General features: G+C 52.9%; 1 protein-coding gene across 3 annotated transcripts in view; it reads left to right on the top strand.

The window, feature by feature from the left end:
- Positions 1-14,865, top strand: part of DYSF (dysferlin) — a 226,636-nt gene that overhangs the window by 102,862 nt on the left and 108,909 nt on the right. For all 3 annotated transcript variants that reach the window (XM_049785137.1, XM_049785135.1, XM_049785136.1), the window contains 8 exons: positions 275-467; positions 2,094-2,249; positions 5,329-5,460; positions 5,553-5,719; positions 7,090-7,204; positions 7,379-7,484; positions 7,668-7,810; positions 9,369-9,542. In XM_049785137.1, the coding sequence (XP_049641094.1) occupies positions 275-467; positions 2,094-2,249; positions 5,329-5,460; positions 5,553-5,719; positions 7,090-7,204; positions 7,379-7,484; positions 7,668-7,810; positions 9,369-9,542 (1,186 nt within the window). The remainder of the gene's footprint in view (positions 1-274; positions 468-2,093; positions 2,250-5,328; positions 5,461-5,552; positions 5,720-7,089; positions 7,205-7,378; positions 7,485-7,667; positions 7,811-9,368; positions 9,543-14,865) is intronic.

Genomic DNA, 14,865 nt, shown 5'->3' with positions numbered 1-14,865 from the left:
TGCTTCACCCTCTTAGTATGTGCAATCATTTGGGAGCCGAGAGGTTAAAGGGACCCCTGAGACTGGAAGCCTAGGATAATCTCCAGACAGGGGGTTGCTCTGGAACCCAGGGCTGGGGGACTTGGGAACAGGGAGCTAGCAGGTCAGTATTTCTGGGAAGGCTTCCTGGAAGAGGTGTGGGTGGGCCAGGTCACACAGGGCATAGGGTCAGGCTGAAGGTGTGCCTATGTGTCTGCTCCTCACCTGGCCATGCCCTTGTTTGCCCCCCCAATAGCCAGCCCTTGCGCAGCGTCCAGGAGGTCCCTGCGGCCACCCATCTGGATCAGTATCTATACCGCCTTCGCACCCGGCACCTGAGCCAGATCGCCGAGGCTGCCCTGGCCCTGAAGTTGGGCCACTGCGAGCTCAGCCCGTTCCTGGAACAGGCCGAGGACTGGCTTCTGCGTCTCCGTGCCCTGGCTGATGAGGTAGCTAACTGGTGTGGGAGGGACCTTTCTTCCTGTCTGATCCTTAGTGGGGGCAAGCTGGGTCCAGATTCCATATCTCAGATGGTCTCTTTGCAGGAGGATGAGGCAGAGATAGGCCCAGTACAGATTCTGGTGAAACCCCAGGTCCCAAATTGTGCAGTGGTGCTTGACTCAGGCTGCTCACATGTGCCAGGCTCGAGGTCCCTTATGGGGCCTGCACCCCCAGACCTGACAACACTGCTCATTGTTCAGCCCTGGCCTCAAAGTTGTCTCTCATGGGCCCCGATTCTTGACATCCCAGATGCCCTTGATCTCCAGGCCTGCACTTCTAGTAACTGAACTTTTCTGGATGGAACCAAGGAAGAGTGTTTCCAGTTTCAGGGACCCCTCTCTTCACTCTCCCTCTCCTACCCCCCAACACTTCCCATCTCCAGGTCACATGTCCTAGACCCAGGCCAGCAGGCAGCTCATGAGTTTGCCCAGAATCAAGGAGAAGATTTTGCTCCTCTGTCACTGGGCCCCTTGGGAGAGTTTGGGGTGACAAGGCTTAAGGAAGGATCTTCTTGGAGTGTAGGGACAAAGATAGGGACTGAGAAGGGCTCCTGGAGGAACAAGCATTCAAGGGGAGAGGGAGGGAGCACAGATGTTAGGAAGCAAGGGCAGCCCGGTGTTCTCTGAGCAGCCCTCAGCATGTGGCCAGTTGTCTGTGGGGACACTGGGTCCCCACCTCCCTCAGAGGACACAGACTAGCCCCCCTGTGGACTAGTGATGCAGAAGGCCAGAGACTGCACGGTCCTCATATCATTGCCAGGAGCAATCTCTGAGCATTTGAGTACCACTCGAAACAAAACAAAACCCTGAACCAACCACAAAACCCAAACCAAATACCAATTCCACAGCCCAGACAGGTCCAAGAAAATGCTTTGACATGAGCTTCCAGAATCCCCCTATTCAAGTGGTGGTGGCTGTACCTAGGCTATGTGTCTGGGGTAGGGCCGGGGAATGTGCACTTTTAGCTCCTGGATTTGGGGAGAGAAATCAGGCTGGCTGTTCAGCAGTCCTTTGAGTCTGCCCGAGGTCCCAGATGCAGCCTTTCTTGCCTGCTGGGTGCTGCTCTGGGGAATATTGGAAGCACTGGCCTCAGGTATAGTCCTAGGATAAGATCCAGTCCCCACTTTGCATACTGTACCTCACTCTTGGGAGCAGCTGGACAGGTGTAGTTAGCTCTCTTTCCTGCTCAGTTGGAGCAAAATTGGGTCCCTCAGTGGGACGCAAGGCCTTGTGGATTCCTCTTTACCACCCCACATCACCCCAGACTAAGGGGTGATGCTGTCAGTGAAAGGGAGTGTCTTCTGGGAGGGTTCTGACAGCAGGTGTGTGAGGAAGGGATAGCATCCCCAGCACCAGACATTCAGACTTATCTTCCTTGTGACCCTGGATCTGTTCCCTGGATGAGGGGCCTGAGCTGGGATGCCAGGTCCAGCCCCTCAACCCAAAGAGCAGGAACAGCTTAGTCACCTTTGTGCAGACTCCTCTGCATGTGTCCTTCTCTGAGATAAACAGGCCGTGGGTAGTTCTTGCAGAGGAGCTAAAGGAGGCCTCTGCTGAGCTGCCCTCTCCCTCCAGCCCCAGAACAGCCTGCCCGACATCGTCATCTGGATGCTGCAGGGTGACAAGCGTGTGGCCTACCAGCGAGTACCAGCACACGAGGTTTTGTTTTCCCGGCGTGGTGGCAGTTGTTGTGGCAGGAACTGCGGGAAGCTGCAGACCATCTTCCTCAAGGTGCTTTCTTCACTGAGCTCTGGCTGCCCTTCTTGTGCCCCCCTCCTTCTGTCTTAGGCTCTTCTCTCTTCTCACCATTCCCCTCCTCTCCTCTCACCCCCACAAAGGCCTGAGGCCTCCCAAGCTGACATAGAAAACTTGGAAGGTGAGCGCTGGGCTGAGGGGCCTCCTAGAACGGCTGGGCCTGTTGTGGGACCTCAGTCCTCAACTCCCATCCAGGCTGAGCACCTAGGCCTAGACCTGTCTCCGCACCCCACCCAGTGCCTCCCAGCTCCTAAGAGCCTCATGTGGGCTCACCATGTTCCCTGTCATCCAACCCTGCCTCCTTCTTCTCACATCCATCCATGTTCTCAGAGATCCTAATGAAGAACCCACAGAGAGTTCTTCAGAGGACCTGAAAGACCTTCTTTGCCCTGGCCAGCCGGGGTCTAGTGCTGAGGATACAGCTGATGAATCCCCTTGGCCTGCTCACCCCTGGGCTCAAGGGATGTTCTGAGTTTGTAGGGCTGACACAAAGTGGCACATATGTCTACCATGGCTCTGAGCATTGCATTTGCCCCCAGATGGAAGTCACTTCCCATGCACACCAACTCCCTCTCCCGCTACCAGACGGTCCCTGCTGATGGCTGGAACCTCTGAGAAGTATGGAGGGCTGACACCTCTTCACCTGTCTGCCTGCTGGGTGTGTGTGTGTGGGAAGACAGGTTCAGCGCTCAGTGCAGCAGGAGGCTCCTGGGCCCTGCCTTTCGGGCCACTGGCCCTGGCTCACCTGGACCATGAGAAGCAGATGGCCCAATTCTGGTTTGAGAATGGAATTAGCACAGGAAATGGGCACCGTTGGAACCAGATCCTGGATGATTGGTTTCTTCTTTGTTGTTCCCATCCTTTTTGGGGGATGTGAGGAGCCCTTTGATCCCCAGGGAGAGGAGATCTTACCAGCACTGCTGCTGGAGAACCACCCAAGGTTGGGGTGAGGGAGAAACAGATGCCGCACATAGTGTGCAGGGCTTTGGAGGTTCTGAAGGAGACCAGTTTTTTGTATTATTGTTTTGGGTTTTATTTATTTATTTTTGGGTCACATCTGGAGATGCTCAGGGTTTTCTTCTTGCCCTGCAGTCAGGAATCACTCCTGGTGGTGCTCAGGGGCCAGATGGGATGCTAGGGATTGAATCTGGGTCGGGTGCTTACAAGGCAAATGTCTTACCCATTGTGCTATTGCTAGGGTCCTGGGAGATAAGCTTTGTCTAGAAAGAGAATGATGGCATCAGGCAGGAAGGAGACTATACTTCCCACCTGCTCACATGTCATCTCATGTGTCTCTAGCATGTCCCCCCACCCCCATCACAGCAGTGGGAAGCTCTCTCTTTGGGGAGGAGGCAAGGCAAGGTGGGGGTCCATTCCTCAGTGCAGGGAAAAGCCTAGTTCTGTTCGAGCAGTGGACGAGGCAACCCCTGGATATGGGCTGAGCATCCAGCCTGGGCTGAATGCAGGCTCTGACCTCTCTTCCCTGCAGCTTGGGGAAAGGCCCATTGAAAAATGTCCCCAATTTCAAGCAAAAGGGGGAAAAAAGGATATAGAATTGTTTCTCGAAGTCTTCCCCACTGCGTTTATGAGCCCTGCCAGTAGCTCCTGAGCAAGCGCTACAAAAATGTTGGCAGCAAGCAGAGACCAAGAAAACATTGGTGTTTCTTAACTTAAACCAAAGTTGGAAAAAATGAGCTCCAGCAGTGAGGGAGAGGAGCCCCAAACTAGGCATTTCTTTATTTGCTGTTGCTATTTTGAGTCCGGCAGGCTGGCCCCATCTGGGGGAGGGCAGGGGAAAGACGGGGTGGGGAGGGGGGGTCAGGCATTCTTACCATCTCCCTGGGGCTGGTGGTTTGGAGGGGAAAAGGCCAGTCACCCCCAGTGAGAGGACAGCTGACGTGACTGGTCTTGGGAGGCTTCCGGGCAGGTCTGCCCTGGCAGAACCAGATGCGCAGATGGGGATGGGGAGATGGTTCCCATCATGGTGGGTGCCCCTCACTCTCTCCTTTGGGCATCCCTGCCTTCACTTCCCTTCTCATCTGAGGCCTTGGACTTCTCTCTCTGAGCTCTTCAGCCAGAGACACTCATAGAGGCTCCTGCAGGAGAGCCTGCTACTGACTGTCACCTGCTGCCGGGGAATCTGGGTCCTCCCAAGGGTGAACAACATTGACTCCTTGTGCGTTTCTATCCACCCTGGATTCCGATCAAATGGTCATTGAAAATCGGATTCGTGTTACTGTCATTGGGTCATATGGTTGTCCCATTTTGGCCAAGCCTCTGAAAGTTTCAGGATTAAAAAAAACAAAACAAAACAAAACAGCAGTTCCCAACCACAAACATGTTTGTAATCATGGTACCTAAATAAAGATATTTAATATAAAAATATAGCAGTTGATGACCAGTGAATAACATTTAACATGTAAATAAAGCCCTTGAAAGGTATCAGATCAGATAATATACTAACACCCAGCCCCCAGACGTAAGATGCCTAAACAAAACATAAATACCCCCCCTAAAATAGCATCCCCAAACTAAAAAACAGAAAACCCTAAGCCAACCCCACAAACTGCAAACAAAGCAGGGAAACTTTAACTTCTTCCCAGATCTGCATCATTCTTTTGATCAGAGACAAGGTGTTAAAAGGTAGAGTTGATACATGTGGCTGTTTAAGTTTAGTCATTGACGTAAAAAAAAAAAAACAAAACACGGCTCAACAATATTATAAACAACTTTTAACCACAGTGTTTAAACAAACAAACAGAACAGCTCCACATTAACTAGTTGCATGGCTAGTGGCTACAAGGCTGTCCGGGCAGACGGAAACCATTTCCATTGTTAACACAAGTTTTAGAATATTGAAAGAGGAATGTGGGGTGCAGGAGAAGGATGAATGGGGGTCACATGTTTGCAGATTGCACTGCTTTTCTTCTGAGAGGAGATGCTGACAATCCCCACAGGACACATTCTGAAGATGAGGTGTCATCCTGCTATGCTCAGCACCCCCCAGGGAGGTTGCCCTAACCTTGATGCTTCCTGCCCTTTTCTGCAACCCCAGTATCCGCAGCAAGGGGCGCCGGGTGCTCGAATGCCAGTGCAGCTTCGGGTGAAGCTCTGGTTTGGACTCTCGGTGGATGAGAAGGAGTTCAATCAGTTTGCCGAGGGCAAGCTGTCTGTCTTTGCAGAAACCGTGAGTGTCCGTGTCCCCCTGCCCCTCCCTGCCCCTGCCCTGCAACTCACCCCCAGTTCACACCCCTCATGTCTTTGTTACTTGCTTCTCAGTACGAGAACCAGACCAAGCTGGCCCTGGTGGGGAACTGGGGTACCACAGGCCTGACCTACCCCAAGTTCTCCGACATCACGGGCAAGATCAAACTCCCCAAGGAGAGCTTCCGCCCCTCAGCGGGCTGGGCCTGGGCAGGAGACTGGTTCGTGTGCCCGGAGAAGACGTGAGTAGTGTGCAGTCAGGGCTGGGGAACCTGAGCCCCTTTCTCTGAAATGCATTGGCTCCTGCATCCTGCTGTCAACTCCTCTTGCTCACACATGTGCTCGGGACTTGTGCTCTTACTCGATGGCTGGACCGCAGCTCTTTCGGGATGGCTCCACCACGACATGGTGTGTGTTGCCTGGTCCTTGGAGCTACTTCTGGGACTCTGAGACCTTTCCCAAGATCTCTCAGGCCAGTCAACCTGCTTCTCAGTCACCCTCTCTGCTTCTGCTTCCTTCCAGCTTCCTTCCAGCTTCCTTCCAGCTTCCTTCCTTCCAGCTTGCTTCCTTCCTTCCAGCTTCCTTCCTTCCTTCCTTCCTTCCTTCCTTCCTTCCTTCCTTCCTTCCTTCCTTCCTTCCTTCCTTCCTTCCTTCCTTCCTTCCTTCCTTCCTTCCTTCCTTCCTTCCTTCCTTCCTTCCTTCCTTCCTTCCAGCTTCCTTCCTTCCTTCCTTCCTTCCTTCCTTCCTTCCTTCCTTCCTTCCTTCCTTCCTTCCTTCCTTCCTTCCTTCCTTCCTTCCTTCCTTCCTTCCTTCCTTCCTTCCTTCCTTCCTTCCTCCTCTTTTTGCTTTAACAAACTTCAAGCACAGGGCCAGAGAGATAATCTACAGGGTTTCAGGTGCTTGCTTTGCAGGTAGCTGAGCTTGTGTGATTCCCCAGTGCCACATACAGGCTCCGGAGCACTGCCAGCAGTCACTCCTTAGCACAGCGCCCTGAGCTCCCAAAATGAAACAAAAGAATTGGAGGATAACACAGATTAGTGCCAAATTCTGGAAGCTCTGTTGCCTGCATGCATTCCTGTGAACTGCCCACTCTACCCAGGCTCTGGATATCTCTTCCCACCCTGGCCATGTCTTTTTTTTTTTTTTTTGTCACACCCAGCACCACTCAGGGGTTACTCCTGGCTCTATGGTCAGAAATTGCTTCTGGCAGGCTCGGGGGACCATATGGGATGCCGGGATTCTAACCACCATCCTTCTGCATGCAAGGCAAATACCCTACCTCTATGCTATCTCTCTGGCCTCGCTGCTATGTCTTCTTTTGCCCTTTTTTCTTATTTTCTTTTTATTGACTGAGATTTTGCAGTTACAGTACTATTAATAATGGGGTCTCATGCACAGATTTCCAACACCACATCCACCGCCAGTGCACCCACCTTCCTCCCTGGCCCTGCCTTCTGCCTCTGGGCCTTTCCGTCTCCTGCCCCCTCATTTGCCTCTCTCTTCCTCCTCTTCTTTTTGTGGGAGGGAGGCCGGGCAAGGCCTTGGGTGTTGTGCTGGAGGTGGTGGCAGTTGGAGAGTCTCTTCAGTGGAGGCCTGGTCCCCTACCCCGCAGCCTGCTGCATGACCCAGACGCAGGTCACTTGAGCTTTGTGGAGGAGGTGTTCGAGAACCAAACCCGACTCCCCGGCGGCCAGTGGATCTACATGAGTGACAACTATACGGATGTGGTAGGTGAGGGGCTGGGCAGAAGGGCAGGACCAGGCCCTGGTCATACAGGGGTGGCCCCCCCACCTTCTGAGGCTGTTTCTATCTGAATCATAGTGAGGGCTGTGGGAGCACTGTGGGGCATCCCCTCAGTCTCCCTGCCAATATCTGTGTCTCCTCATGCTGTGGCCCCTTAGAATGGAGAGAAGGTACTCCCTAAGGATGACATTGAGTGTCCCCTGGGCTGGAAATGGGAAGATGAAGAATGGTCCACAGATCTCAACCGGGCCGTCGATGAACACGGTGGGCAGTGTGTGGATATGGGGTCCCCTGGGAGGGATGGTGGGGACCTTCACTGGGAACTTGGCAGGGTGGTTGAGGGGTTCTGGCAGCACCTTTACCTTGAACTGCAAAGCCATTATGTGCATCTGGGAGAGCTGGAGTGGCCTCGGGAAAGAAGCAAGCATGCATGTGCCCCCACCCCAGGCTGGGAGTACAGCATAGCGGTGCCCCCCGACCGGAAGCCCAGGCACTGGGTCCCGGCCGAGAAGATGTACTACACACATAGGCGGCGGCGCTGGGTTCGGCTGCGCAGGAGGGACCTCAGCCAGATGGAGGCGCTCCAGAAGGTGAGTAAGAAGTGGGACAGGGTGTTGGAGGCCCACTGGTCCAGGGCACCTGGGTAGACAGGTGCAGGCAGGTGTGCTTTTGGCATGGCAGGACAGAACAGCTCACTGGAATATGTGCACAGTATTCATGGATCACAGGCACTCATGTATGTGCCAGTAGATGAAACTAGGTATATTTATGGATGCCCATATATTTACTCAAAAAGGTGGTGACAGATCACACACAGCAGAAGACACCCGCACAGCATATTAGCAGATACAGACACACATATTACAGCTGCACACACAGATCAAACCAGTGCTCAAGAGATGACCTCAGCCCTGAAAGGTCAACTCAAGGTTACTCAACTCACTACCACATGGAAGGTCCAGACACACCTCGAATGTGTCTGTTTGCTGGTGTCCCAGTGACAGATCTGTTATGGGAACTTTTCTGCCTCCTATTTGATGATTTGTGTTCTCTGTGGTGCCAGAGGCTAGGACTTAGTCTTGACAAAGTAGCATTGGGCTTTGCTGTACCTTTTGGGATGTTTGGCAAACCCTCTGACTCATCCACACGGCAAGCAGGGATGGGTTTGTGCTTCAGCCCTCAGCCTCCAGGAGTCTCCCCAGCAGTGTGAGTTGCCTCCTGGAGGAGTCTACTGCCATTGGAAGCCACCTGGTGTGATGTGAGTGTGCGTCTGCACAGAGCCCAGTGGCTCCCCAGAAATACCACAGATGAGGCACAGGGACCGTGGCTTAGAGACAGGTGTAGTGAGCACCAGTGCCCATGTCCACAGTTCCTGTAGCCTCACAGCTGCCCACATCTGGCACAGCCTCAGGGACTACCTTCCTGGATCCTCTGGGCAGAGTCTTTCCTTTCTCAGGTACACATTTGATTGGGGGACTCAGTACCAGGCCCCCAACCATGTCTTTGGCATGTCTCAACAGTGTCTAGAGTGGCATGTCCCTGGGTCCAGGAGAGGCATTTGTGCTGTGAGCCAGCAGGTTCTGCTTCTGGTCCTGGCTCAGGTTGATAGAGATGATGCTTCACAAATTCCTTCATCACTTGACCTCCAGGACCTGTTCTTGAGCTTGTGGTCCAGACCATAGATAGAAAAGGGCTTGCAGGGTCCTCAGGAAGATCAGGTGCCTCTTCAGAGTCAACCTAGGCCTAATGGCCAAGATAACTTATAGCCTGAAAAACTCCATTCTGGGATCTATGCTTTGCTTCTGAATTGTAGATACTTCTATTCTTTATGAGCTGGAAGATGGAGAAGAAATAGATTCACCATACACCTCGCTGTTTTCATCACAGCTCACTACATCTTTCTTTTCTGGTTCCTTGGTTCTGCCCATACCCCAGGGGCCTCTTCTCGTGACCCATGGCTCTCATTGCTGCAGAATTTGCCCAGAGCCTCCCTTCTCCATCCATCACTTGTAGGACTTTCCTACTTGGAGAATTTGGATGAGGGTATAGGTAGCAAATGGCAGAGGGCAGGAAAGGCACAGCAGCCCACAATTTTCTACAGATTCAGCTCTCAGCCTCTTATGTGCCCTGTCTTTGGTTCTTATGCAGCACAGGAAGGCAGAGGCAGAAGGTGAGGGTTGGGAGTATGCTTCTCTCTTCGGCTGGAAGTTCCACTTGGAGTACCGCAAGACAGATGCATTCCGCCGCCGCCGCTGGCGCCGTCGCATGGAGCCCCTGCAGAAGACGGGGCCAGCAGCTGTATTTGCCCTGGAGGGGGCGCTGGTACGTCCTGAGCAGACTGGGTGATGCTTGGATTTTGTAAAGCTGATCTGCACTGGACTGTCTGACTGCAGTTCCTTTGGGATCCTGTGGAAATCTGGTGCACCTCCTGTGTCCCCTTTTATGAAAAGCTCCTTTTGTTACACCTCTGCTTCTTTGTGTGGTCAAGATGGGAATTGAGGGAAGGAATTGGCCTCCTGATGGCCCGATCTAGACCCATGAGCTGCTGGCCTGGTCTGGGTGGGGAGGCTCTGCCCTAGTCAATGGTCATAGCCAGAGGGGTCTAGAGACCCCTGAAGTGACTTTATTGGTAAGGGGTCTTCTGGGGATTCTGGGGGAAGAGATGTGGCTCAGAAACAGCCCTGTGCTGGTTGTCTTGCTCTTCTGTATACTGACTGGAGTTGGAGATCTGCTTCTGGTAAACCAAGTCCCTGATGATGCGGCCCTTCCACAAGATGAGATGCCCCTCAGAGCTGTCCGAGAGGGAGCAGTGAGAGCCAGGATGTAGCTTGTGTCCTGGTGTGGAACTGGGGGTTTCTGGAATAGAGAGTGAAGGTTCCAGGAGGGAATTGCTCTTTAGAATACCAGGGTGCTGGAGCAGTAGTACAGCTGGTAGGGCATTTGCCTTGCACAGGCCCAGTCTATGTTTGATCTCTGGTACCCGTATAGTACCCCAGTACCGCTAGGAGTGATTCCTGAGTGCAGAGTTAGGAGAACCCCTGAGTATTGCCAGGTGTGGGCCTCCAGAAAACAAAACAAAGAAAACCCAAACCAAACCAAACCAACCCCTCTCCCAAACAGCAACAAGTAAAAGAAATCCAGCCAGGACTGCCAGCTCCCTGGGGGGACTAGGTTGGGGTACCAGGTGCCCACAGATGTGGTAGCACATCCCCAGGCCTGAGTGTGAGCTTGGGTGGCAGCTGTGTGTACACATGAGAGTGAGATATAAGTGTCTGGTCAGGCTGAGGAGCAGAGCTTCTTAGCCCTGTGCTGGGGCAGGACACACACATAAAGACCTGGGCAGCCTGGTTTTTATAGGCTGAGCATCTGTAAGGATGGGGAAAGGGTCTAGGACAGGAATGGGAATGTAGATACATAAGGAGGCTCTGTCACTCTCAGATCTGGGTGATAGCTCAGAGAAGAGGAAATGTTTTGGGCCAGTACCCTCAGAGATACCCTCACAGGGCCTGCAATACAACTTGTAGCCTGGGACATGAAAAGGATGGGATGGAACTGGTCCCTGGCAGTGTCATTGGTGCCAGAGATTAAAGCCCTAGGCCCACGTCAGAGACAGGGTAAGGGCCCGAGGAGCAGGGCAGAAGGTACCTCACAGGACCAGAACTTGTGTCCATCATATAGAAACTCATCTCAAATGTCCACCAACAGAAAATGGCCATAAAGGCTCAGAGAGCTTTAAGCTTGGCCAGAAACAGGTTCACCGTGTCCTAGCCTTTGTGTTGGCCACTTTTTCACACCACCTGGGAGCAAAGATGCCTGCGTGTCTGCATGTCTGTGTGTATCTGTGCCATGACAGAGACTGGCTCCAGTCTGGTGGCCTTTCTGGGTGACATGGCAGTCTACCCTGATGGTATCCTCTGCCATCAGGGGTTGGAAACCCCCAAAACCCAAGAGAGAGAGATAAAGAGAAAATGAGAGAGAGAGGGAGGGATGGAGGGAAGGAGAATGAGAGTGAGAGAGGGACAAGGGAAGAAGAGAGAGTGAGAGACAGAGAGAGAAGGAAGGAAGGAGGGATAAAAAGAGTGAAAATGAGTGAGTGAGAGAGAGTGCTGGCCTGGGTTTGTGTCTGACTGATAGTCTAGTGCCTATTACAGCCCCTGTTTCAGAGACTGAGAAAGAGAAAGTTCTGGTTGGCTGCTTGGGCCAGGCCTTTCAATAGTGGGTCAATAGCATCACTAGGCTAGAAGAGCATGAGTGGAAGGAAAGAGTGAGGGGACTAAAAGAAGGGAAAAATCCCCAAAACCCAACAGTATAGGAAAAACCCACAGGTATCGGTCTCTGTCTATGGAACTATAAGCTTTGGATTGTGCACTGGCCACAGAGAGAAATCTCCTTTGGGTCAGAGACACATGTGTCCATTGGGTGGGATCCATGGAGCCATGGAGAGCCTGGGAGGGCAGGGCTGGGGAAGGACAGGCCAGAACACCCAGACAGAGCCACTCCCCTGGGCTGGCTATGGGGTGGTGGGCCTAGGGATGTGTTGAATTCACAGTTGCCCTAGAAACTCTCTCTCTCTCTCTCTCTCTCTCTCTCTCTCTCTCTCTCTCTCTCTCTCTCTCTCTCTCTCTCTCTCACACACACACACACACACACACACACACACACACACACACACGAGCGGCTGCCTGCCAGGCGGCTGGGCCAGAGAGGCTGGAAGTCTCAGGGCCTCACACGCGTCAGCTGTGAGGTGAGGGGCCGGGAGGAGCCGGGGCACCAGGCCAGAGGTGCCAGGAGACACGTGGCTGGAAGTGTGGCCGGGCGCTGGGGCTGGCTAGGATTTGGGGGAAGAAGACCAGCAAAACTAGGGGACCCACTGCCAAGCTTTCATGGATCGGTGACTGGGAGAACGGAAGGGGGGCATTTCCCAGAAACGGAGAAACCAATCCTCTCTTTCAGGAGGGGCCTGGGAGCCCTTGTGGGTGGGCAGGGCTGAAGGTGATTGATTGTGAGGCTGATGTGTCTGGGGTCTGTGGGGAAAGCCACAGGGGAGACCCTGGGGACTTTGCTGACACAGAGCAGACAGTGGGGGGAGTGGCTGCAGCTCACAGTCTTGGAGCTGAACACTGTGCTGAGTGGGAAGCCTGTAGGTATGGCTGGCATTTGGACAGGGCCATGGGCCATTGACAGCAGCTGTATGGATCACTGTAACTTGAGTGAAGGGATCCCTTCAGCACCCATTCCATCTTTCCCTCCTTCCAAGGTCATCTTTAAAGCTGGGATCAAGGATGGCAATCTCTGAACCCACTGACCTTTGACCTGGATGTGATTATGCTCTAGCAAGGCAGGCACTGTGTTTTCTGAGGGTCAGGGCTAAGCAACAGGGCTGGTCTTGGTCTGAGGGTCACCGATGCCTGCGTTTCACTAGGCATGAGGGCAGTGGGCTGTGAGGCTTCTTGGTAGCGCTGGCCTGCTATGAACGCCCTGCCTCTGCTTCCTGGGCCAGACTCGCCATGGAACTGTGCTCCTCTGGGGGTCTGTACTGATGGAGGACCTGACACATTAGAAGTGCTTGTCAGCTCCATCTGGGGTTCCTGTTAAAATGGATGTGATGCTGCTGTGCTGCATGATTCTGGGGGTCTTTGGGACCACCCAAGCTTAGGGGACCACACGGGGCTAGTAAATAAATCTAAGTCAAGCACTTGCTAGGCTTGTGTCTAATCTTCGTACTATCTCCCACACCCAAAGTTTTAATTTTAATTGCTCATTGGGTCGGCCCCAAACACTTTTTGCTGAGCATCTATTTGATAGGCTGATGGTGCTGACCTAAGACTATCTCTATGGTGTGAGCGTGTGAACCAAAGAGGACCATGAAGGGATCCCATCCTCCTTCACTCCCAATTTGGATACTTTTCTGAGGAGATGGGCTGGGCCAGTGTCCTGTAGAGAGAAGCAGGCGAAGGTGAGACTTGTTCCTTGCTCCAGGGTGAAAGGGTCTTGAGTCTGACGGTGTGGCCTGTCTCTGAGGAGCTCAGCTCCCATCAGCAGCAGGGTGTTTCTTGCTAAGGACAGAGAACCCAGTAACCCGGTGGGGTCTTCGTGTGGGGTGGGGGGACAGTTTTCCCAGAGTCTCATAGGGAGGCAGGCAGCATGGTAGGTGGGGTCGGTGGCCTTCCTCTTCATCTGACTTTTGTGGATGTCTGGGCCCCAGCATCAGGCCTGTGCACCCCTCCCTCTGGCTCCCATCACCCTTCCCTGGCTAGGCCATCCAGCATCAGGTCGGGCCTGTCTTGCCAGCTCTCCTCCCTGGAAGGCAGAGCCTGTCTGCTCATCAGCACGGCAGCCTTTCCCTGAAACCTGCGGGGGCCAGGCCTGGCTCCGTCTGCTAATCGTCTGCTGTCTCCATCGCAAGCATTATTTTATTTTTGTATTATTCCTTTTCCAGCTAATATCCTGGCATTCCCAAAGACACCGGTTTCATAATCTTCCTGGCGTTCCCAGGGAGCTGGGAAGTGGAGGACAAAGCTGCTATTATAGCGCGTTCCATCGGCCTCCCTCTCCTCGCCCCACCGCCCTCACCGCTGCCGCCACCACGCGCAGCTCCCACCCTGCCCGTCCCTCCTGACGCCAGCCCTGAGAACTCTGCCCAGATGAGCTCACAGAGTCCATCCTGCTTGCTTTCTGTGCTGGAGGAGGACGTGCCCAGAGCCCGGGTGCCAGGGCTGGGAAGAGTGTGCTGAGATGCCCGAGCCTGGTGGGGGTGGGGAAGGGATGGTGGGTGCACAGCTTGGGAGATTTGGAGATTTTGGAAGGAGACTTCCGTGGGGGTTTGAAGGCTTCAATACCTCTCACAGTGGAGACAAAGTTTTTAGTGTGTGTGTGTGTGTGTGTGTGTGTGTGTTGGAATCAGTATTCTGTGCTTGTGTGTCTGGGACAGGTAAATCCTAGTGTGGCGTTGGTGGTTTCCTCCTGTTCTCGCAGATTCCAGGTTCCCCAGAGAAGGTAGATTACTAAAGTGAGCCTCACAGCATGTCCAAACCAGGAGTGTTTTTTTATACAAGATACTAGACTAGACACGACACTTTATATACTAGACTAGATATTATATACATTTCATACTTTATGCCAGATATACTTATCCTCACCGATACTCCAGAGGTGGGATTTCACAACCATTTCTATTTCACAGTTAAGTTGCTTTGCAACTGCAGAGAACATGATCCCCATGAAATTACTTAGATTTACTGGTAAAGTCTTTAATATAAAGGAAATTTGGTTACAAGGGCTGGAGATATAGTATAGAGGGTAAGCACTTGCCTTGAATGTGGCCGACCCGAGCTCAATTCCTGGCACCCCGTATGGTCCCCTGAGCTTGTCAGGAGTGATTCCTGAGCACAGAGCCAGGAGTATTTTGAACAACACCAGGTGTGGCCCAAACACTAATAATAAAAAAAAAGAGAGAAAAAGGAAAAAAGAAAATTCAGTTCCAGCCTAGTTTTATTTTATTATTATTATTATTATTATTTTTTTTTTTTTTTTGGTTTTTTTGGGTCACACCAAGCGGTGCTCAGGGGTTACTCCTGGCTGTCTGCTCAGAAATAGCTCCTGGCAGGCATGGGGGACCATATGGGACACTGGGATTCGAACCAAC

This window comes from Suncus etruscus, chromosome 12 (genome assembly GCF_024139225.1).
Source record: "Suncus etruscus isolate mSunEtr1 chromosome 12, mSunEtr1.pri.cur, whole genome shotgun sequence".
Lineage (NCBI taxonomy): Eukaryota > Metazoa > Chordata > Mammalia > Eulipotyphla > Soricidae > Suncus > Suncus etruscus.
This window is presented reverse-complemented; position numbering and strand designations above follow the sequence as displayed.